Source organism: Prunus persica, chromosome G7 (assembly GCF_000346465.2).
Source record: "Prunus persica cultivar Lovell chromosome G7, Prunus_persica_NCBIv2, whole genome shotgun sequence".
NCBI classification, from domain to species: domain Eukaryota; kingdom Viridiplantae; phylum Streptophyta; class Magnoliopsida; order Rosales; family Rosaceae; genus Prunus; species Prunus persica.
Genome location: NC_034015.1, coordinates 20,406,334 through 20,428,984, shown reverse-complemented (window position 1 = coordinate 20,428,984; position 22,651 = coordinate 20,406,334). Strand labels below are relative to the sequence as shown.

Here is a 22,651-nt window from a genome sequence, read left to right as displayed (position 1 = left end):
AGCCATGCTCATGTGAGATTGGATAAGGTGGGGTTGCCAACCAATTAAAATAGAGTAATATATATTACTTAAAACAAAAATCCAAGAGTTTATAGTATTATACAGAAAAGAGAGTGAGAAAATGTTACATTTATAAGAAGTTTATTTTTAACTATAACACAAACTTCTAATATAACTCAGTTTTAGCGCATATATGGTGGGTTATGTCATTTGATTTGGACAGTGAAAAGGACGTCTCTTTTATTTAAAATTGAATTTTCAATATATTAAATTAATTTAGAGTAATTTATCGCTTGTAAAACAACAAAAAAGTAGTCACTCAGCTTTTAGCATAGATGTGGGTTATATAGTTTAAATTCCGTTGATAATATATTAGATTAATTTATAGTAATTTTGACTATTGTTATGTAAAAACAAAAAACTTTAGTCTAAAAACGCCAAAGCGTTTTCTGAGACGTACAAATGCAAGTGCTTCTTTAAAAAGCACTTTCTAATAGTTTGACTTGGATGTTTACATGCATGCAAGAAGAGGCTCAGTACTGATGGGGAAGACTGCACCAGCACCGCCCACTTATCGATTGGTGCATGGGGACTATGTGTACTGCTTTCTATTGAAGCCATAGGTTTTTGCAATTGCTTTCTGAATCATTCCTTCCCAAACCCATCAAAATGTGTACACGTAATTAATTTGCCGATGGTTTGTTGCCACACTTTGCATTTCATCTGTAAGAGTTGGCCGCAAACAATTATATTTTCATTTATTTGCATAATTTTTTAGGGAGCAGACTCGTAGATTCAGTGGTTACAACTTACACTGGTCAACAAATTATATATATTTTTAGAGTTTATTTTTGGGTAAACTGGAGACAAGTTCACTGCTAGAAAACCTCTTTATAAATAAATTGTGGCTTATATTCATGTTAGTCATAGATAATGTGTTTTTTCCTTTCTTGTGGTAATCAATCAATACATGAAGATTCGAAAAATCCAGTGTGACTCGGACATTTTTATTTAATTTTATAATTTTTATTTTATAAAAAATTTGAGCGACAAACAAGAAGAACAATGAATAAGCTCCACAACCACAAGCGATATCAAATTCAATAGATGTAACATAAACATCTTATTTGCCCATCTACCAACCGTTCATCTTTTAATTTGTTTGACTTTTGCGTAAACTAGAGAAGTTACGTTGCTTTCTTTCTTTAAGTTTTCCTTAATTATGAAGTATATATGAACCTTCAATTGAATCATATTGATTTGAATTTCCAAAGGAATGGTCGTAGTCAATGAACAATATAATGTGGTTGGGAATGGAAATTTGGAACATGATGATGCTCTTTTGCTGTGTCATTTTGTATCTGCTGTCAGTGTCACACACTCTCACCAAAATCACCATGCAATGGAGCCACGTTACAGCACCTAATTCTAATTGCACCTTTAACCTAACTCGTTAATTATTGCCTTTCGTGTACAAATTAATTATAACTAGCAAGAAAGAACATTAGATAATAAAAAAAGGGAATATAAATTGCTGCTATCATATATGTCAGCCGCTTCTTAATTTGATATGATGTTTTGCTTACTATTTTTATATTATATGACGATTGATTCTTCTTTTTTCTTACTCAAATCAAATGGTTTCTTCTGTTGCACAGGTAAGTCGTATTATTAAGTTGAATATATATATAACAAAATAGACAAATTGGATTAGTAAAATATACGGAGTGGATTTTACAAGAATGTCCCTCAAATAAGCTTATTTGAAAAATCCCTCAATGAAAATTATGTATATATATCCTGATGATGATCGTATATATCATCATCAATGAGCGAGTGGGGGATCAGGACTCGTACCAAATAAGAGGAACCGGCCCCAAAGCCCTTGGAAATCTTTTCGCTTGTCGATATTTTTTATCCTTTCATTTCGACAGAGACATCATGAATCTGGTATGCTATAGAGCATGCAAGTGAATGTCATGTGTTAGGGTTTGCATGCATTGATGGTAAACAGTTGAGAGTTGAGAAGAAACAAATAATAATGATAAATTAAAGGATGATTTGAGGTATATGTGGTGCAGAAGAGAAGAGAAGGAGCAGAGCAAAGTGGGAGGTCAAGGGTGCACACAACTAACGCAAATATACAATTGGTTTTTGACAAGGAAATCCAAACGTGTTGATAGATGGATGGATCCCGTGTGTGGGGGTTAATGCTTAATGGAGATGGGTAGGTTTGAGTTTGCTCAACAATATATCTATAGCTTCTTTCTTTCTTTCTTTCTTTCTTTCTTTCTTTCTTTCTTTTGAGTTTGCCAGCTTAAAGGAAAAGGGCCTGCGCCTAAGCCTCTCATTAGAATTTAGATTACCTCTTGTTCCTTCCTGATGCTGCCTCGTTTGTTGCCTGCACACAGCTATATACCCAGCCTGGTCCAACCCAAATACAAATCCACCGCCTTTCTCAACTCAATCATGTCTAATTAATTTGCTGCGCCACCGACATTACAGTTTTCACATACCAACCCTAGCTAGCTACATACTAATGTGGAACAAGGAAGTGAGCCCCCATCGTCTTTCAGAGCTTTTAAAAGTCTAATAGTTAGCATTCTAGTTTGGTTATCAACAAATAAATAAATTCAAAAAGTTCCAACTTTTCAGAATTAATATTAATTATTGGATTTGGATTCAAATTCAATAGAATAGTCTATATATATCAGTTATTCTCTCATCCAAATATCCGCATTGGAGAATTTCTATATATATATATACTTATATATTAATACACTCTTATATATTTACTCAGTTGGAATTTGCCATTTTCCCTCAATATAATTATAGGCACATGCATTAATTGGAAGGCTGCACGTGTGATACCCATACCCAAATTAGACAAAATCTAATTCTATATATATATATAGTTAGGTTTTTCTTCTTTTTTTGGAGATTAGAATGCCAAACTTGGATAATTTGCTAAGAAGTACGTGAGATCCAAAATTGGATCATTTACTATTGTTTAAATATTTGCACGTAGTTTGGCAAGCATTTATTTGTAGTGTATATATAGAAACTGGTATTAACCTTAATTAATCAACTGGATTAATTTTCGACCTTCCAATGTACCTAATTAATTTGAATTTGAAATGCAGTGCAGGGTTTGACTTTCAGTTAATAACTTGAAGACAATGTCGATATCCCACTGACTGCAAAGGCCTTCTCAATAACTTGCAGCTTAAAGAAGCAAATGACTCATTAGTGTAGTGGTTTAGAGTATTTATTTTCTCAGGCAAAGTTCTGGGTTCGAGTTCTAGTATCCGTGTAGTGTGTGTGAGTTTAGTATGCTATCGCCCCTCTCAATAGAAAAGATTCTCAAAAACAAGAAGCATCCATCCAAGGAAAAGCTAAGCTATCAAATCAATTAAGGAAACTAGCTAGTTTTATTTTGCAAATATTACCACGCTACCATGATATAACACGTTACCTGATCACTTATATATTCATTCCATTCACACACAACTAGTGGGTACATCTCAATCATGTGGGTTTTGAATATATGTTTTTTTCTTCTTCTTTTCTATATTGGTTTTGTCACACTGGTTAATAAAACTTGAAAAATAAAAATACAGAAGAATGGAGATGCCAAAAAAATAAAAGTCCATTCAAGAATGGTCCCATATATTATTTGGGTTTTAACAACAAACTTCATTAGATTGGGACAACAGCGACCCACAATATTGAATTATATGTTATGTAAAATAATAATTGTTGGCATCAATGGTAAAAACAAGGAGCACGAAGGGTCTTTGTGGCAAAGGTTGAGCACCATGGATGTATGTGTTTTGCCGATTTCCTGTCCTCTAATGTATTTCGGTTGTTTTGTTTGCAATGTCATCATCTACAAGTTCGGCACAATTAATGCGTACACAATAATTAGATGTATATTTTGGTGAGTATAGTGACATGCATAATTGACTATTGAGAGGAGCTAGTTTCTTTCGGTATAAGCGATAGAGAAGGAGATTTTCTCACATTTATACACACAATATTTATGAAATTCGAACCTGAGATCTCTGATATGCAAGTTAAGACTCTTTTTCATTGAGTTAGACCTTGTTGGCGGAGATAACTTTAGATAAAAGGAATGAGATATAATTTGTGTATAGCTAGCTAGGGCAAGAACGGCCATGGTGTAATTATTAGAGTGTGAAGTGCTTGATGTCACACACCTTTTATCATACCAAACACACTAAGTTTTTTACTATTTATTGGAAAACACATCTTTAAATAAAGACTCTAAAACATAAGTAGACATATAGAAGACCTAAAGTCGTTTTTGGTCCCTGTAGTTTGGCATTTCAATCACTTTTGACCATGTAGTTTCAATTTCGTCACTTTTGACCTTATAGTTTTATATTTATAGCAATTCAAGAACAAGACAAAACTTCTGTCAATTTCTTTAATGGAGCAACCATGTGGAGGCGCAATTTTGTCAGACCAAAATCCCATACTAAAAGTTGGTCTACCTCTTTCCTAGGGCCCGAAAATGGCAACCAAAATCTCAAAATCCTCTCTTCCCTATCCCAAATGCACCTAACCAATCTCTATCTCCCCCATCCCTTTCTCTCTACCTACAGATTCAATCTTCCAAATAACCAATTTATCTTCCTCCTTTCTCAACTCCCTCCACCATTCTCCGCCTCACACCCACACCACTTAGCAACTATAGCAATTGAAGGAGATAGTGGCTGCTTTGAAAATGAAGTGCAAAATCACAGAGATAATGGATGCTTTGAAAATGAAATACAAAAGTGTAAAATCACACCCACCACCGCTTAGCAACTATAGCAATTGAAGGAGATAGTGGCTGCTTTGAAAATGAAGTACAAAAGTGTAAAATCACACCCACCTCCATAGCAACAAAGCAATAACTTTCCAAACCCAAAGTTACAGAACAAAACAAGGTTATTCGAACAAAAAAAAAACAAAACAAAACAAGGCCACAAAAGAACGGAAAAAACAAAAGCGTTGGAACCCACTTATATGCATTGAAAACTCGAATATAAGTTATAAAACAATGTCACACAAAAAACTGAACCTTTAAAGATTCTGAGTTCACTTGGATTATTGAAGCCTTCATCGACTTCATCTCTCTTCTTCACCATCGTCGCTGCTTCTTTACGGAAATAACAACCGATTGAAGTTCTGCTAGTCTTTTCCCACCTTCTCGTTGCACTCAATCAAAAGCCCAGATGAATTTCACTACATTTTTAGGAGCCCTAATCCTAATCTACTTCAAAATGGCCAATTTCGCACGCCATAGGGAAGAGGTAGAGACGAGCTTTTACGTGGGGCTTTGGACTGACAAAATTACCCCTCCACATAAGGGGCACGTGGTTACTCCGTTAAAGAAATTGACGGAAATTTTAAGATGTCCTTGAATTATTACAAATATGAAACTACATGGTCAAAAATGACGAAATTAAAACTACAGGGTCAAAAGTAGTTGAAGTGCCAAACTAAAAGGACCAAAAGTGACTTTTGGCCCAAAGTAGCCTTGTAGTTGTAGCTAAGAGCTCTCTCGGGCCTAGAGAATATGAGGCGGCTCATCTGAGATTTGGAAATGCTTGGGCTAAAAGAGGGCTGAAGTTTGCAAATGGGCCTTATAGTATTTTATTTTTATTTTTACGATACAAGCGATATTCTAAGAGGAAATCCAACACAGGTGCAAGAGTATTTGCTTTGACCTCTCTTGCGCCTATGATACCAAGTATCCTATGTGAAACGATCAATTGGATTGGATGGAAACATATTTCTAACTTGTCATGCATCTACCAACAAATTTCAATTTCACCAAGTGAAGTGAATTGCAGTTCTACAACTTTTAATTTACTGCAAAACCTGTCAACCTTATTGTTATCACTTTGTTATTATAAAATCGTAACTGGAAACAAGCTGTTACGAGCCAGCTGATATCAAACCACTTGTCTAAATTTCCCTACACAACCTCTAATTATCTATTGAACATCAGTGCCATTGAAACCATCATCATCAACAGATATGTAGTCTCAGTTAACTTCATTAATGTTGCTCCACTGCTTGGGGTTGCTTTTGAGTCTGATGGCTTTGAATCAGACCCGGAGGAAGAAGAAGAAGGTGATGTTGAGACAGATGATGATGAAGAAGTGGAAGCTGAAGTGGGTGTAGACTGATGATCATGACCATCAGTTGTGGGGGATGTGGTAGAATTTGAATCTGCCTCTTTAAAAATCTTTGCATCCGGGGAATTTGGTGGTAGTTTCAGAATACCTTCAAAATAACAACAAACAACAAACAAAAATCAACACTACATTATACATATTATATTGTAACTTCGGAAATGCTCACAAAATCACATAGTAATTACTTGGGCAATCAGAGATTTTGCCATCAATGTTGCAAGCTGAGGGCATTTGGAGAGCCAAAGTTGTATTGACAGGGAGGCTCATGGAAGGGTCAGTGCTCTGTTTGATGAGAACACATAAGCACTTGGGTTTGTTGGCCTTCACCTTCTTGGTGTTTTCACAGCACTCTGGTGTTGGTTTCTTTGCTGTGCCACTCACAAATGGAATGCAAGCTGCAAGGGTTGCCATCTGCTCTGCACATTCATTCTCATCATCCTCCATTGTTGCCATTGATGCCATGGCCAATGAGGCCACCACAATACAAAACACTATCGGTTTCTTGCTTCTCATATTTCTCTGTTTCAGTGGATTTCTTTTTGGGTATTGTGCAATTGTATGTCTCTCACTCTACCAACCTTTTAATTCCCTCTCCTTTTTGGTCTGTTTCTTCTTTTGCTTTGGGGCTTGGAAGAGTGCATGGAGAGCAAGCTTGGTATTTGTCAGCTTCCAATAGTGTTCATGGTTGAATTAATATGCTGAGGGTGCCTTGAGAAATGGGATTGCTCACTCCAAAGGAGAATGAAATTCAATCTTATGAGCTTGCGATTCCCAATGACATCACTTACTTCTCAATGACATTTCCCTTTACCAAAATGTTGATAAAGCGTTTTCAACACCTCAAGTGCTTTATATCTCAATTCTCAAGCTGTTATATTAAAAGACGAAAGTCCATCATGATTATCTCAATTAAATTTTTGTTAGGTTATTTTCCCAAGAAACCTTAGCCGTTTTCTCCCTCTATAAGTCCTAAAGGAAAACTTCATAGAGGAGGAGGAGGAAGAAGAATCACTACCCCTCCTCCCCTCCTCTCTTCTCGTCTTTTTCTTTTAGGTTAGTGAATAAGTCTACTGGTGTGTTTTGAAAAAAAACTCCTTGTAGTGGTTTCTTTTGAACCATAGTTAGATTGAAGTTCCCCATAACTCCTTTTAGTATATGTTCTCAATTAAATCCTGCTCTCAAAATCCGCACCCTAACGCCGCTCATGTTATTTAAATTTGATTCTACATTGTCTTTGACGGAGGTTGCTGCAAATCACCCAATTATTTTTTTGGCAAAGTTTTTGTTTTTATTTATTTGTTTGCTCTTATGCGCAGATAGATCGCTGACAATCATATTTTCCCCAGATTTGTTACGGATGCGGAGATGGGTGTGGCCACGACGACGCTTCTTCAGGTGGTGGTAGTAGGGTTTGTCTAGGCTCATTGGTTGTTTTAGGATTTTGATTATGTGGTGATATAGGTTAGTAGTTTTAGTATGGCTTTTGTCCGCGTTAGTTTTGTTTTTAGCATGTTAGGGCTCATTTGGGAGTGATTCTAGATATGCCAAAAATCACTTCTATGGAGAATAACTTCTTTATATAATCACTTTAGGTGGTTTTAAGTGATTTTATTGAGAAGCAGATGAGAGGTGCTTCTCTCCATTATCACGTAAAACTACTTAAAGTGATTATACGAAGAAGCATGTGAGAGATGTTTTCCCCCAAAAGTGATTTTGACCTATCCAGAATTGCTCCCAAATGAGCCCTTAGTTTGTTGCCCTCTTGGGATTAGTATTTTAGATGTCTTGTTGATGTCTTTGATTGTACCATTGAAGTTTATCTAATGAAGTTTCTATTTGATTTTATAAAAAAAAGCTAACCCAAAAAAAACAAAAAACTAATCTATAAATATATTAATAACCTTAAAAGAAGAAAAGAAAAAAATGGATACCTCCCTAGTGCTTTATATCTCACTTCTAAAGCTGTTATATTAAAAGTCGAAAGTCCATCATGATTATCTCAATTAAATTTTGCTAGGAACTTATAATTGGAAACCTCATATCAAAATAGAAAATTATGTCTTTTAAGAATTTATGCTATGATCAATTCCACCTGGTTACTTCATTTTTGGTTTACGTATCATGTTGAAATTACCACAATAGATGAGGTGTGATCTGTGTTCAAACATGTTAATGGGAAAAAGAAAATACTAACCTTCAGTTACTCATGGGAGTTAAAGAACAAGAAGAAAATCGAAGTAACAAAGAGTTTTTACTCATGGGATAAAATGAACATAAAAAAGCATAGAAGAAAATTGCCCATGATGAAATCACACAAAATTACTTCACCTATATGGAGCAAACAGGAAACAGCTTGACTCAATATACAAGTGGCCAATCCCTCTTTACATGGAAAAACAAATATTCTCTCTCACTATTCTTTCGGAAAATCGCCATAGCTACCAAGTTGTCTACCTCACCAGAGCGTAAGTAGATGAGGTAAAAAGTGATAAAACTGTACAGTGTGCTATACAGAAAAAAGTACGAGTCTTCCCTCTCCAGTTAATGCTTAGTAACGTTTCTTCATTCTGTGTACTATGAAAGCTCATCTTGTTTTCCATTTGGGTCAGATATAGGCGAAGCAGTAGGAGGTCTCGATGGAGCTGGTTGTGGAGAGGGAGCCGTAAGGGCATAAGTGAGTCTTGATGATGAACTCTCAATTAGCCCAGCAACTCCGGCGGCAGCAGATTGAGCACTTGATGGGAGGAAAAGATCATGTTTTTGGTCTTTATAAGCGCTCCAAATCTGAAAATGGGCAATTTTTCATTGCAAGAGCAACATTAAATATTGCTTTCTCACTAAAACTCCGTCACGAGCAATCAACAATTTGTAATTTAGGTTTCAAAATATGAACAGATAAATACGGGTAACAAGTGGGGGTGGGCTCGGGTCTGGTCAGCTAAGACAAAATCCAATACCGACCCTAAATTCTTGGATTGTAAAACATCACAACCCAAAACGACCAAAACCCATGTATAAACGTAGCTGTGGCTGGTTTCATTTTCCCAATCAGGTCAAGCACCGATGCAAGATGCATTAAATTTTTTAAAATTGATTATGAGCAAACTGGGTCCGTTAGTTCGAAAATCAAAATCAAAATCAAAACCATTAGCGAACTGAATTTACCAGGTTGAGTAGGTTTTAACCAATTCAATCCGATTTTTTATACATAACCCATCCAACCCATCGAGGTCAGGTCCATTTGGTCAGGCTATTCGGTTTACCAGTCGCAAGCAGCAAAGAAAGAGCAAAAGATAAAGATAAGTATCAGGACTTACATCTGAGGAATTTAATAGGTCACGCACTTTAGTGCAATGGGCCCCCTCAGTTGCAAATGCATGCAAAACCTGGAACAAGATAAAACACAATTTTCAAACATGCCAAGAAAACCAAGGAATGAAAAAACAGCTTCAATAGAACAATTTAAACAGGCTAATTCACCCCCACCAAACATAATCATCATATATAATTTGGCAACCAAAGAGATGAGAATTCTTGTCTGTGATTCAAACAGCTAGTAAAAAAACATTAAGAAAAATCTGGGAAATAATTTTATTTTATTATTTATTTTTTGTATAGTATAAGATTCTAAAGTGGAGTAAACAACCTTTCCAAGGACTGAAAGCCCCTCCAATTCTGGGAATTATCAATTAAAGGAATTTCAAATGTTGAAACCTTCATGACACACCTAACTGGTGAAATATATAGTAATTCCTAATGAAAATAATATTTATAGTAGAACAAGCAAATGCTTTTTCTTTAACTTCAATACAGGCAACGAGAAATTCTTTTCGAATGAAAAAGGCAACAAGAAATCAGGCAAAGTAATCATATCTTTGATGCAAATGTTCTAACCTCAATTGCTAGCACCCTGCCAATAGATGCTTCAGATTCATTCCACTTCATCTGAGAGCAAAGCCCATTCCTTCCCCCTGCTCTCCAATCAAGAAGGCCAAGAAGTACTTCAACAAGACCAACCCTATATTATTCAGAGAACTTATATCAATATCAGAATGGGCAGAAGGCATAAGTTTGGCTGGAATTCAGAACATCAGCTCGTCCAAATCTGAGTATAATCTACAAATATATCATTTTAAATGAGTGTGTGCATGTGCACGGTTAGTGTTAGTTAGCATTGCAAAGTCTGGAAATGAGATAATCAGGTCTGCAAGGTGCAGACTATGCAACCATGGAATGATAAACATGGATTACATACTGGGTTGAGATTGAGTCAGTCAAAAATAATAATCCTAGACTACAAAAGCTACTCACTTAAGTCCTTGTGCTACAAGTGCATCTCTAGCTCGGTTTCCAGCAACCACAACACGTTTTAGTGTCTCAAGAGCTAATATGCTTCCACCTTGCCATCCTATTGCTTTCATTAGAAGAGGAACGACCTGTAAAATTGAACAGTAATGGTAAACAAGAGGATTAAAAATGAGACAACAGCACCCAACCTATATCGCCCAAGAGAGGACTTAAAGCTACAGTACTTCCTGCACGCAACTCCCTATTTTCTCCTAAAAAACTATTGAATATTGAATTGCATTAAAAAAAAAAACTGTTACCAAAATTTGACGCAAATCCATTTGTGAAAAAAGGTCAAAGATAAGTACGATACTATGAGCCTGAATCTCCCAGAAATCAGTGGGCGGGATTTTACATATGAGTCCTTTATGAAAATTTGATAGTCCATCTATCCTTTTTAAAACGAGAATACATGGATTTTAGATGTAAAAAGAATATATACATAAAAAAAATAGTTTTACACACCTGAGGTGTTCCTACACTAGTTGCGGCCATAGCTTCAGCACACGTTGTGCTAGCTGCCAGTTGATGAAGGACACGTAAACAACTGAGGCGCACACGTTCTTGGGGAGTTTGCGTGGGCTGTGTGGATCCATCATCAGGTTCATATGTTCTGTCCACATAACTGCCATTGTTTACCTCCCCGGATGCCATTGTTTCTCGCCTTCCTTCATAAGCCACAGCAGCCACAAGTTTAGGCACATATCCAAGATACCCAACATGATCAGCTAGTGCAGGGTGCACTCGTAGTAATGAAACCAAAGCAGCAGAAAGGAGCAAAGGAAGTTCAGGGTCAACAGCTTGTGTGTCGTAATGTGTGGCAGCAATGGATGTCAAATACTGATCTAGCAGTCCTTCCAAGAATCTCTTTGGATTTCGGAGAGGAAACTTGGGATCTTTTAGGAATAACCTAACATAGATTCCACCAACCTGCATGAGCTTGAAACTGTGAGTTCTCCAAACAATTAAACAATAAAATGTAAATATGGCATAATCATGAACTACCTGTGGCTCATCTCTCATTTCTTGCTGCCCAGATGCCTGCTCAGGAACATCCCAATCAACCACACGACCTTTCATCTGTTCGCGATATAGATCTGATGCCATAGTTGCAATTTGTGCAGACAAAGAAGTAGCCATGGCTGGTGTCCATACAAGTTCCGGAGTCTCAGTAGTCTGTTCTAGGGAAACTACAACAGCCTCACCAGGACCATCCCTAATAACTGATACCAAGCCATCTGGAAGAAACCTTGCTAGTGTTATAGCAACTCTAGGCCCATGCATTGGCTGCCCAACAAGCTTCCCCAACAATGAGGCAGCTGCTGCTCTTTGTTGCAATGAAATTTCTTCTACAAATAATGGCTTATATCATCAACAAAATTCAATCTTCTAAATTAACATCAAGAGAAATAGGAAAAGGAAAGGAAAATTATTTACCCTGCAAAGGCAAGAGAAGTTCAAGGATGTAGACCACTCCCCCATGCTTGGCAGCTGCCCAAGCAAGTTCTGGTGTGCTGGCCAGAGCATAAAGAACATGAAGAACCCCTTCACGACAAGTTGGGGCTGAGTGAAGCATTTGTAATAAAAGGAGAAGGCTGGATCCATCCGCAACCATAGCCTCCAAGCAGGGAGCATACGTAGTCAAGAGTGACAGCACACTCAGGCAAAGTTGAGGAATGTTGCTTTCTGAGGCAACAGGCACCGAAAAACATTCGAAAAGAGGCAATAGCTTATCTTTAGTAGAAAAAATTGACGCCAAATTTGGACTATTTGTCAGTAAGTTCTGCAAAGAAATAGAGACAAAAAAATTGTCAGATACATGGAATGAATTGTAAGTTCGGAACTCAACATGCACAAGAGAGCAAGATACCTTCAGTGAATTCAATGCAAATTTAAGATTCTTAACCATTTCAAATTCTTCCTTGTCTACCACTTGCCCATTAGATACTGCTGAATCTTCAACAGGAGTCTGCTGCTCATCAATTGATCCAACAGCCGTATCATTAGGATGCTCAGATGTCTCAAGGGATGGGTCATTCTGATTTGGCACATCCTTAACTTCAGAATCTGTAGCACATTGATTGTGCACTAGATATGATATAAAATCAATCAAAGCAACACAGAAAGCTTCTGGTTCACTGATCTCAAAATCTGGCTGATCATTATAGACCCTCAAGTAAACATTTCCAACATAGAGTTCTTTTGATAGTGCCTTATATGCAAATACATGTGAATCTTTCATCTCATATGAACCGTCAGGACCCTGACTTGCACGTTGCTGATCCACAAATTTCAGTAGTTCTGCTCGGGTTGAAGAGTTCCAGATAATCTAGAAACACAAACAGATAATACAATCAACCTTAAAGAGAAATAACATTGAGCACACCCAAATGACCCTGGCATAGATGTTAACAAATTGCATATAAAGTGACCATATGACTACTTTTGTCAAAAGGAAAATGAAAATAGAGAAACTAAAGCAATTACCTCAGGAGACTCCAAGTTATTGTTTAATTTAGATAGCAAGTCTTTTGGTGCTTGATCTTTTAACATACTGGCTAGTTTAGGAGTCAACAGAGCTCTGAGGGCATCAGCTGCAGTCTGATTATAAGGTGTTGAACTCTCATCACTACACAAACCACTAAGCCTTGAAAGCGCCTGCGAGGCACGTACAGCATGCATATTTTTCGCAATTTGAACACTAGCACCAACACCATGTGATTCTGTTGCATTAGATTCCTCTGCAGTTGAGTCGTATTGAAGCAGCACGGGCAAAAGGTACCTAAAAGTAAACACACCCAATGCAACACAACACAGATGAAAATAATTACATTTTTTTTCAAAAAATATTATAACAATCAGTTCTTCAAAGTATCACTAACAAACTAAAAAAATTGAGAGAGAGAGAGGTTTTGATTGCCTAGTTGGAATTTATATGTTATCATTATAGTCTTCTTTCTAGTATTCTATTTCCACATAATTATAAAGGACAAAAAGGAATGTAGATAAAATCGATTAGTGGAGATGAGAGAGAGACTACTCTGGCATTTAAGTGAGTAAATGAGCAATCTTGCATCTAAAACTTCAAAGGTTATCAATTGTGTCAGCTGACTTACCATACAACTCCAGCCTTCAGCAAGGCATCCTGTAATTCAGTGGACACAGAAACATGTGCAATAGTCTGGAGAGCAGCATCAACAGCAGCTGGTACCAGCTCAAGTTCAGTGCAGTGCACAATATCATCAACTAGTCCAGAATACTCAAGCATCTCAGACCAGGCACTCTCAAATTGACTCAAAACACAAAAGGTTCGCATCACATTTGTAACAATTATTGCGGATGGTTCACTTGCAGGAGTGGTTGGCTGAACTACACACATGCAACGGGAAAGAAGATTCGCAAGAAGTTGTATGCCACCATCCCTCACAAGTTCTTCACCATTCAATGAAGAAGATGCACACCTAAACACGGAAATATAAGCTTATATCATCTATTTGTCAACACTCAATTCAAACAATGGGAACAGGGAATAATAAATAAAAAACTGGAATAAGGGGTGTTTACGTCAGCCAAATAAGCTCTGACGCTGCAACAAGGAGAGGTGCTCTATCTGAGGAAAGAAAATTGTTATCATCCTTGTCCACAGTAACTGCATTGAGCAACATTGGATAACCAGCATATTTAAATGGCTCCAGTATGCCTCCATAACGTCTGTACAAGATACACTGTCCTTTCAATAGAAGCAACAATCGCCATGGCTGAGGGCCTTGCAAGCCTTGCATAGTGGCCTGCAAACAATAATGCAGAGTTGTCCGGCAAGCTCGAAACAGAAAGATATAACTAAAAATTGAGTTTTCAAATATCATGACAGGGGATAGACTACTTATCACCTTCTGTTCACACAAGATAAAACATTTACCTAGGGCTTTGTATGGCTCCACTACCCAAAAGAAAAGCATGTACAAATGCACACTGACAAGATCATATTCAAAAACACAAATGCATGCGTTAAAGGAAATACTCAAATACACAGGTGCACACCCAATTTTTACCCATTGCAAGTTTATTACATATTTAAAATTTTCAGTTTATATTACCAGATACGGAGGTTCATTAAGGTAACTTTCATGGATGTCTTATGAACCTATGAGAAAGAAGAAAGAAACTTTCACAAACTAAGGACCAACAGCCAATTACAATGAATTTCTACAGGAGCAAGATGAATTCTTACACTTATGGGCATAACCAAAATTTCAAGCCTGTTCATATAAACAAATACCAAATAACCAGTTCTCCAGGCCAGTATCTACCTGCAGGCGCTCATAAGCTTTCTGTACAGCAAGAAATTTCTCCCTTCCTTCAGGATTTTTGTCTGGGTGGTATCTCATGGCGAGTTTCCTATATTGCCGTTTAAGCTTTTCTTCATCAATGTTCTCAATCTGCTTGGATATGCTAGATACCTCCTCACCCATCTCAAAAGAATGCTTCGTGTCAGCATCATCACTTGATACATCTTCCAATGAAATCTCTAATATTTTGCAAGCTTCTTCTTCGGAAAGATCCATTGGTCTTCTTGTCAACTCCTCACGCCACATTACCAATAATGACTGTAGAAACTCAACATGTTCAACAATCGGCCAATTTGGAAACCGAATCTCATCACATAAGTTACGGAGGTAATAACGGTGACACCACATTTCATCTCGTAGCTCTGGGTATGTCACTGGTGGCATAGGAGCATATTCATATAGAGAATGGCAGTGCTGTGATAATTTCTGGGGGAAATCACCCAGATGCTGCAAAACCTAGTGGAAGGACAGGAGTTCGAGTTCATTAATACCTTCTTTACAGTAAGTAAACAAAAAACCAGCACATGCCTCATTTAAGGCTAGCAAATACCTGGCGAATCAGATTTTCAGCTCGCATCTTGTGAGTCCATATAATCTCTGGAGTATCAGAATCAGATACCATTGCAGCTGCAAATGCAGCTGGACCACTACGCTCCAATACATACAGCAAAGATTCTGGAAGAAGCCCACCCAATACACTGCGCTTCGCCAGAGGCAAGGAAGAGGAAACTGCAGCTTCTTCACCACCATGAAATGCTTGATGAACATGAGTCACTGAGAAGAGTTGGGCGATTGAAAGGAGATTAGATCCAGGATATGCCAGGGAGAAATAAAATGTGCCCGTGCTGTACAGGCGAATCATGGCCTTGGGATTTCTAGTAACAACAGCCTTCAGTAAAGCGGCAGCACCCTCTACAATACTTGGTTCTCCAGAAAGCAATGCCTAAATTAAGTGGGGAAAGGAAATAGTTATATAATGGTGATATTCAAGATACTTCTTCACAAGGGCCCTATAAGCAAATTGAAAATGAATCAAACAAGAATTACCTGAGCAATATGCGGAAGGCAACGTGGACTTGACAAGATCCTTTTTACTCTAGGAGTTGGGGTAACTATCTCTCCAGCGTCGTCTAAATCTGAATGTGCAGATACCATGCTGTGTAATATGGACAAAGCGGCCTCACCAATCTGAAAACAAAATGATATACTAGAACATGTCAAGCAAAGAGAATGAGAAGAGACAAGAAAAGGATGTCTTTTCAACAAGATAATAGACACGCGCAAGAAAAGAGATTTCAACAGAAAGTGATTCACCTTGATTTTGGAAAGAACACGTTAAGAAGTATGTATGTTCTTATGTACTTAATTAAACTGAACTAATATTTAAATGTACAGATTTAAAGAATTCAATGAAAATCCTCCAATTGAACATTACCATATATTAGAATATAAAAATTAACATAAAAATCAATCATTTTATCCAAAAGTTTAGCGGCTGTTATAATTACTCAAAACTAGAACTATATAAGCACAGTAGAAGATTTGCAGAGAAAAGAATGTGGGTTGAAACACCAGCAAGTACACAATCAATTACAATATATTCAACTTTAAGAGTCATGCATACTAAAACTACACCTGGGTTGGCGTGAGAACAGGAACTCGAACAGCTAGTGCCCAACGAAGTTCACGAATATCCCGCAGTCTCTTCCAGTCTAGCATCCCAGAAGCCCAGCACCTTGTTGTCCAATCAATAGCCTTCTTTGACCAAAATCTTCTAATGGCATCCTTTTCAACAGGTCCAACCTGTGCCCCTTCCTTGTCAACAAACATCCATTCCTTGAGCGGTTCCATGAAAGCAGTAGCAGCAATCAAATTAGACTGCAAGGGAATAGCTGTCCTTTCTGAAGCTTCATGAGCCACTGTCAGCATATCAACAGCTAACACACATCCTCCAACCAAAACGCACGCCTCGACATTTGACAAAACCTTCATTAACGCCTTCACAAACAGTAAAATACAGAGAGTTACCATCTTCCCCGTATTTAATTAATGACTGAAAGGCCAAAAATTGTGTTTTCTTTATTTCTTGGGTTTTCAAATCCCAGGCCAAACAACGGCATTTCAGACCCGGGTCATCTTCTTCCCAGAGGGTTTACACCTCTAACAGAAAGAGGCCACCTCAAAGAAAGGCATACGCCTCAGCCCAGAGGCGCGCCTTGAGGCATGTTTTTTAAAACACTGCTGATTACGCAATGGAGAGGCAAATGGGGAGTGAAAGGACAGCCAAGATTTCATAGAAACAAAACATGCCCATAATGGAATAAAAAAGTAGAGAACCAAGGGGCCTCATGTCAAGCCAATCTGTATTTAGAGAAAGATAAAAGAGTAAAAAGTTGTACCTTCAAGAGCACTAGAAGACGGTGCCTCAAAGCCCTATCATCTGTCCTATCCAACAGAACTGTAATGTGAGCAGTGCCCTCAAAAGGACCTACTGTTTTGTAATGCTGCTCATATACAATTGCCATTGCTCTAGCACATAGCTCTCTCACGGAATATCCTCCTCCACCTCCAAAACCATCTAGTCTTCCCATGTCGCACCAATCATCAGATGCACCCATTTCATCAGGAACAGCTCCATCTACTGTAAGTCCTATGTCTGCGTCACATAAGAACCGATGGTAGAGTGCTCTAAAGAAGGCAACTGGATCACGCAATGGAAAATCTTGTGCCCTGCCAACACTACCACTCTCAAGCAGCAAACGCAGATAATACTGACCCACGCAAACTTCTTTGGACAAGCTAGGATATCTAACAGAGAACTCAGAGTAGTTCCAAGATATCTGGGGTACACTATCTTGGCCAGTCATAGTATCCGCCGTAGCACCTCCAGGAACAATATCTTCAGTACGCTCCTTCTCAACATCTAACTTATGAACCTCAGCCTGCAAAGTCTCCCTCAACTCTTGCCTAGTGCGCTCATTCCAGATCAAATCTGCACGATTATGATCAAGGCTAAATGCTCGCCAGAATTCAGGCCAATTACAAAGTAGCCTACCAGATCCCACAGGAGTGTTTTCCACAACAACCTGAGCAGGAGCAGGGAGGCCTGTGTTCTGGAAACCAGTAACATTGGAATCAGAATCAATTGACATTGAAGTATTTGCTTCCACTGCCTCGTGAATACTTCTCGACTGAGAATCAGCTGAAGCCACAAAAGCTGAATGATTGTTTTGTGGAACCCCTGAGGACGCTAACTCTCCAGTGGAATTTTCAACAGTTTGAGCACCAGAAGACTGAATGGTTGAAGCCTGTCCAGAACTCTGATCCAGTACAGATCTTTGATAGTTATCTGACACCTTAAAAGTACCAGCATTTGTCTGTGTCATGGGATCACCAATTTCATAATTGTTTACATTAGGTAAGGAATTCTCTTGAGATGTTGATCCTTTTCCTGTACGACCTTTCCTCTGTTGGAGTAAGCGTCTCTGTCTTCTACTGGTCAAAGATCCTTCTTGATTGGCATCTTCTGATTGAACTCCATCAGAACGTGTGTGCAAATAAGCAACAAGCCCAGGAGGCAGAACTCTGGACAATAAATCCAGAGCTGGTTGATAAGAATCTGCCCAGAGAGCAACAAGCTGTCGACTAACCTCACGTCGCTCACCAGGAGGAAGGAAGAAGGCGTGCAATAAATGTCTCAGCAAAGCACCATCACGCAATGCAGCATCGCGCATGGACTCTGCTGCAATTGCATCTTCTTCTGCAATTGTACGCATAATCACAGCCACTGTTTCTCTAACACTTTCAGCAGGATGTCCAAACAATGCAAACAAACGACGCTTCAAACCAGCTACTTGGCGTAACAGTTCAACAAACACTGTGTATTGTGTCGTCTCACCATGTGGTTCACATATCATTGCCTCAAGAACCTCAACAACGGCCATTGATAATAATGGTGATACAGACATTGGCTTCAGTCTGTTGGCAAGTATAATAGCATAACCCTGATTAGCAAACAACACTGACTTTGTGTGCATGATTGTTGCATGCTGCTCTCCTTTAGAGTCCGTCAGTATATTTGTATCCCCAGGACCACCACCAATAAGAACTGCAACTAGCCCTGCAGCTTCAGCGGCTACACCCTCTGAACCATTTCTCAGTAAACCCATTATTCTTCCAACAGCAGCAGGAAAAGACATCACATGTGACGCAGCAGTTCTTGAAGCTAGTAATCTACGTAAACATGCAATAAAACCCATCACCGTTGCAGCTGCTTTAGGTGAAGGGGGAGGTAAGGGAGGTGACTCTGGAGGAAGATTCGGTGTAGCTGGAAGCATTGTTATTAAAGCCATCAAAGTCACCTCAGGTACTTCTATGTTAGGAGGAACTCCACTATATGGAATACATGCATTGAACTCTCTTATTCTACGCCATAGCTTAGCTCTTGATCCAGGAATGGAACCACCTTCGGAAACTGCATCTTTGGCAGCTGCTGCTAAGTGTTTCAAATGCATGGATGCACTCTCCACATCTGCAATAGGCCGTTGAAGTCCAGATTGTAAATGGACTCTCCCACAAGGTGGATCAATAGGATGGCCTGGCATTGTCAGTCTTGGTAACACAGTCACTGCACATTGACCCTGCACAAATTAAACCTAGAGGTCAACCAAACCCCATGAAAGTGCAATCATGATATTAAACCCTGTCAATTTCTTCAAAAGAACACATCTACCTACTTCTGTTTGCAACACATCACGAACTGCTGCAAGTAAGCTATCACGGGACGTGCTTGCATAAACCTACAATACATCATAAACATCAGAAACATAACCCTGCAATAAATCAGGAACACAAAACAAGGGTAACAAACGCTCACATGGATGGGGCACCCATCATTGAACTCAATTGCAAACATTTGGGGCTCCTCAGCAAATCGAACAAGAGCATTTACTGCAGATAAAGGTCGAACAGTAACAGCCTGCACACATCTAGTGACTATTCTCAACATTTGATATTATTCCATAAAACATACACTTGAATCTATACAGAAGTAAAACCCATAAAAGAGTTTGGGGAAAATTTAACATTTCATTTGTTGGGACTTAAATCTGTTATATGTATATTAAATGCATGCATTACCCATATATACGTAGATAACTAACCATATGAGCATAGTTAGATTTACGCACCGAGCAAGAACATCTCTCTTTCATAATAGTTTATTCAATCTGAAAGGTAGCACTTGTTTTGTAATTGATTCCGGGGGAGGTGGCATGAATGCTTAAAATTAGGCATCTTTGTCATAAAGGAGCTTAATTCAAGACTAGTGCACTGAACTTCATGGCATCAACATAAAGTCTACAAGTGTGCTCTAGTAAATTCATCAGCTTACTTCATAGTTCTCTGGGCGTCTTTCAACAAGTGAAGCTTTTGTCAGAATCAGTTGGCGAGATACAGCATCACCATTCTCTCCAAGTCCACCTTTTGGGCCAACGCTCAAACTTAATCCTGGAACATTTAGAGTTCCACGAGCAGCAGAGCGCAACCTTGTCACAGACCAACCTCCACATGGAGTTTCTTCTGCTCCAACTGCCTCTTTTGCTGCATTATCCAGAAAAAATGATAAATGAATAGCTAAATTTGTTAGCATTCGTGGAATTTGCCAATAGACAAAGTCATCAGAACACAAAAATAACAAATAAAGAAGATAATTACTACATAGAGACCACTAAAAAGTGTTCAGAATGAACTACCCCTTCGCTTTATATACTCCGCTATCGTGAGAGATTGAGAAGTTTCCACAGTTAGTGACACCCCAACCATAGACTTTGCTGTTTTCGTCTGCATTACAATGTTTTATAACATGAGTGCTAATCCAAGAGGCGTATTCAAAAGAGTCCCATAGGAGGGTTTTTGCATGGGGGGCACTTCAGACGTAAAATTAATCTCACAGAAATATCATTTACATGAAATTCTAAAAAAGTTAAAATTTCAACAGTTCAAGGTCAGACATACCAAATTTGCAATTATGGCGGAATTTGTGGATCCAGAAGCAGCTTGAAAAGCTTTAGATTTTCTTCCATATAAAGGACAAAGAACAAAACCTCCATGTTCACTACCTTTCTTCCCATAAGCATCAGAAAGAAAAACAATGGCAGGAGAATCGAAATCTCTGAAATCCAAGCACCAGCGAAGGTCTCCACTTTTTAAATCAATCAGTTCAACCCCAACATAAGTAACTTTCAATTTCTGCCCAAGCCATCAATTGTTACAGAAAATCAGTTTAAAAGTTATAAAGAGCAAAGTAAACATGTCATTTCCCATTGCTAGCCAATCAAATAAACATACCAGTTTAGTAAATATTACAAAACGGTCATATACTGACGAGTGACATGCATGCATCTAGAGTGACTCAAACAGTGTCAAAGGTAAACTATTTGGCAAATGAACATAATTTTCACTAAAGATCCAAGTAATAACCACCATGAAAAGTAACCCCGTTTCCATATTTTCTATAGTAAAACTATTTGGCAAAGAAGCATAATTTTCACTTAAGATCCACTCTTCCAAGGAAAACTTGCTCATTGCTAACAATACCCCCATTGGAAGAGTTGAAGCAATCATATTAGTAGCCATTGAATCTTCTACTAACAAATTTATCAATTGCCATACAGAATCTTCTACTAACAAATTTATCAAACTAGTGCAGTAAAAGAACGACATTGCACAATCACCAAGAAGCATTGCAAGAGAGGCAACTTACAAAAGTGACCCACTCGGCATTTCGTCTCCGTAGATGAAGCACCGGAAATTCGGCGACGGCGCCCAACCGATTCCCCCTAATTCTATGCAACTCGGTCAATATACTCGCTCTATACCTCGATGAGAACTTAATGCCCTTGAATTTTCCACGGCCGTCGGTCCGAACACTCAAATTGAACTCATTTGAGTTCTCGTCGCGGCCGATGATAGGCGCGGCGGAGTCAAAATCGGAGGCGACCTCGTAGGAATTGGTGACGGAAAGCGTCGCAGGGTCCAAGGTGGTTATGGTGACATTCGAAAGGCAGAGAATTCGCTTGTATCGGCCACGCCATGAGTGCTTGACAACCAAGTAGCGAGCGAGGTACTCGGGCTCTTCGACAGGGGTAGGGGTAGAACGGGAAGAAGATTTATTGGAGCTGTCCATGGCTCTAGGTATGGGCGCGGCTGAGCGGTTTTGATCAGATGTGTGGCGGCTCACGGATTCTACGTGTGGGAGGTAGTGGAGGGTGTGAGTGCGAGGCGCATTGTTGTGGCGGAGAAAGAACCAGAGTCCCGAGCCGGCTTGAGCCGGTGGTGGCGCAGAGGCCGCCGCCTGAGACCGAGACTGATTCGCCCCCAGCTCTGACGGTTATTTACGCGTTCTGCCACAGCTTCCAGTTTCGATCGATTAAGCCCTAACTGAACCTAATTGAATCATCTGAGATAAAAATTTGAGGCTTTGAATGGAATTTGCGATCCTGATCGGCTGTCTGCAAATTGCGTCCAAGAATTGGAATTGAAATGAACAAGATTCTTATTAAAAGATTAATTTTTCAGAGTTCTTGAGAGATAGAAAGGGAAGACAGCTGGGGAGAAGAAAAGCTGTGCTTCGCTGTGTCACGACTCATAATACTGTGCTTCGCTAAAAGCTACATCATTCTCCTTGGCCTTGACACATTCTGCGGAAGATACCGTCACCTCACTGTGACCTATTTGCGATGA

The 22,651-nt window shown here is 38.8% G+C and overlaps 2 protein-coding genes across 5 annotated transcripts; both read right to left on the bottom strand.

Moving 5' to 3' along the window:
- On the bottom strand, positions 5,789 to 6,889 carry LOC18770088 (protein YLS3). Its single transcript, XM_007203635.2, has 2 exons — positions 6,398 to 6,889; positions 5,789 to 6,300 (listed from the first exon to the last, which is right to left on the bottom strand). The coding sequence occupies exons 1-2, from the start codon at positions 6,723 to 6,725 to the stop codon at positions 6,005 to 6,007; spliced, it is 624 nt and encodes a 207-aa protein (XP_007203697.1). The 5' UTR covers positions 6,726 to 6,889; the 3' UTR covers positions 5,789 to 6,004.
- Positions 8,445 to 22,558, bottom strand: LOC18769128 (dnaJ homolog subfamily C GRV2). 4 transcript variants are annotated; one of them, XM_020569199.1, is made up of 22 exons: positions 21,672 to 22,558; positions 20,924 to 21,157; positions 20,662 to 20,749; positions 20,301 to 20,509; positions 19,785 to 19,886; positions 19,645 to 19,707; positions 17,308 to 19,548; positions 16,544 to 16,906; positions 15,956 to 16,096; positions 15,459 to 15,851; positions 14,870 to 15,364; positions 14,124 to 14,347; positions 13,676 to 14,020; positions 13,047 to 13,341; positions 12,430 to 12,888; positions 11,997 to 12,342; positions 11,565 to 11,908; positions 11,025 to 11,489; positions 10,524 to 10,648; positions 10,107 to 10,230; positions 9,530 to 9,598; positions 8,445 to 8,996 (listed from the first exon to the last, which is right to left on the bottom strand). In XM_020569199.1, exons 1-22 carry the CDS (start codon positions 22,092 to 22,094, stop codon positions 8,787 to 8,789), a joined length of 7,758 nt encoding a protein of 2,585 aa, XP_020424788.1. In that variant the 5' UTR covers positions 22,095 to 22,558; the 3' UTR covers positions 8,445 to 8,786. The 4 variants fall into 4 exon arrangements, with proteins under 4 accessions (XP_020424788.1, XP_020424789.1, XP_020424791.1 ...); XM_020569200.1 differs by having other exon boundaries at positions 11,565 to 11,905; XM_020569202.1 differs by lacking the exons at positions 20,662 to 20,749; positions 20,924 to 21,157; positions 21,672 to 22,558 and having other exon boundaries at positions 19,785 to 19,896; positions 20,301 to 20,414.

Coding starts and splice junctions, on each gene's coding strand:
- LOC18770088 (XM_007203635.2), bottom strand. CDS start 6,725: ATGAGAAGCAAGAAACCGATAGTGTTTTGTATTGTGGTGGCCTCATTG. Junction 6,301..6,397: donor CAAAATCTCTGATTGCCCAA/GTAATTACTATG, acceptor GTTATTTTGAAG/GTATTCTGAAACTACCACCA.
- LOC18769128 (XM_020569199.1), bottom strand. CDS start 22,094: ATGGACAGCTCCAATAAATCTTCTTCCCGTTCTACCCCTACCCCTGTC. Junction 16,097..16,543: donor CTGTTCTCACGCCAACCCAG/GTGTAGTTTTAG, acceptor TTTTGTTTTCAG/ATTGGTGAGGCCGCTTTGTC. Junction 12,889..13,046: donor ATAACTTGGAGTCTCCTGAG/GTAATTGCTTTA, acceptor TTGTGTTTCTAG/ATTATCTGGAACTCTTCAAC.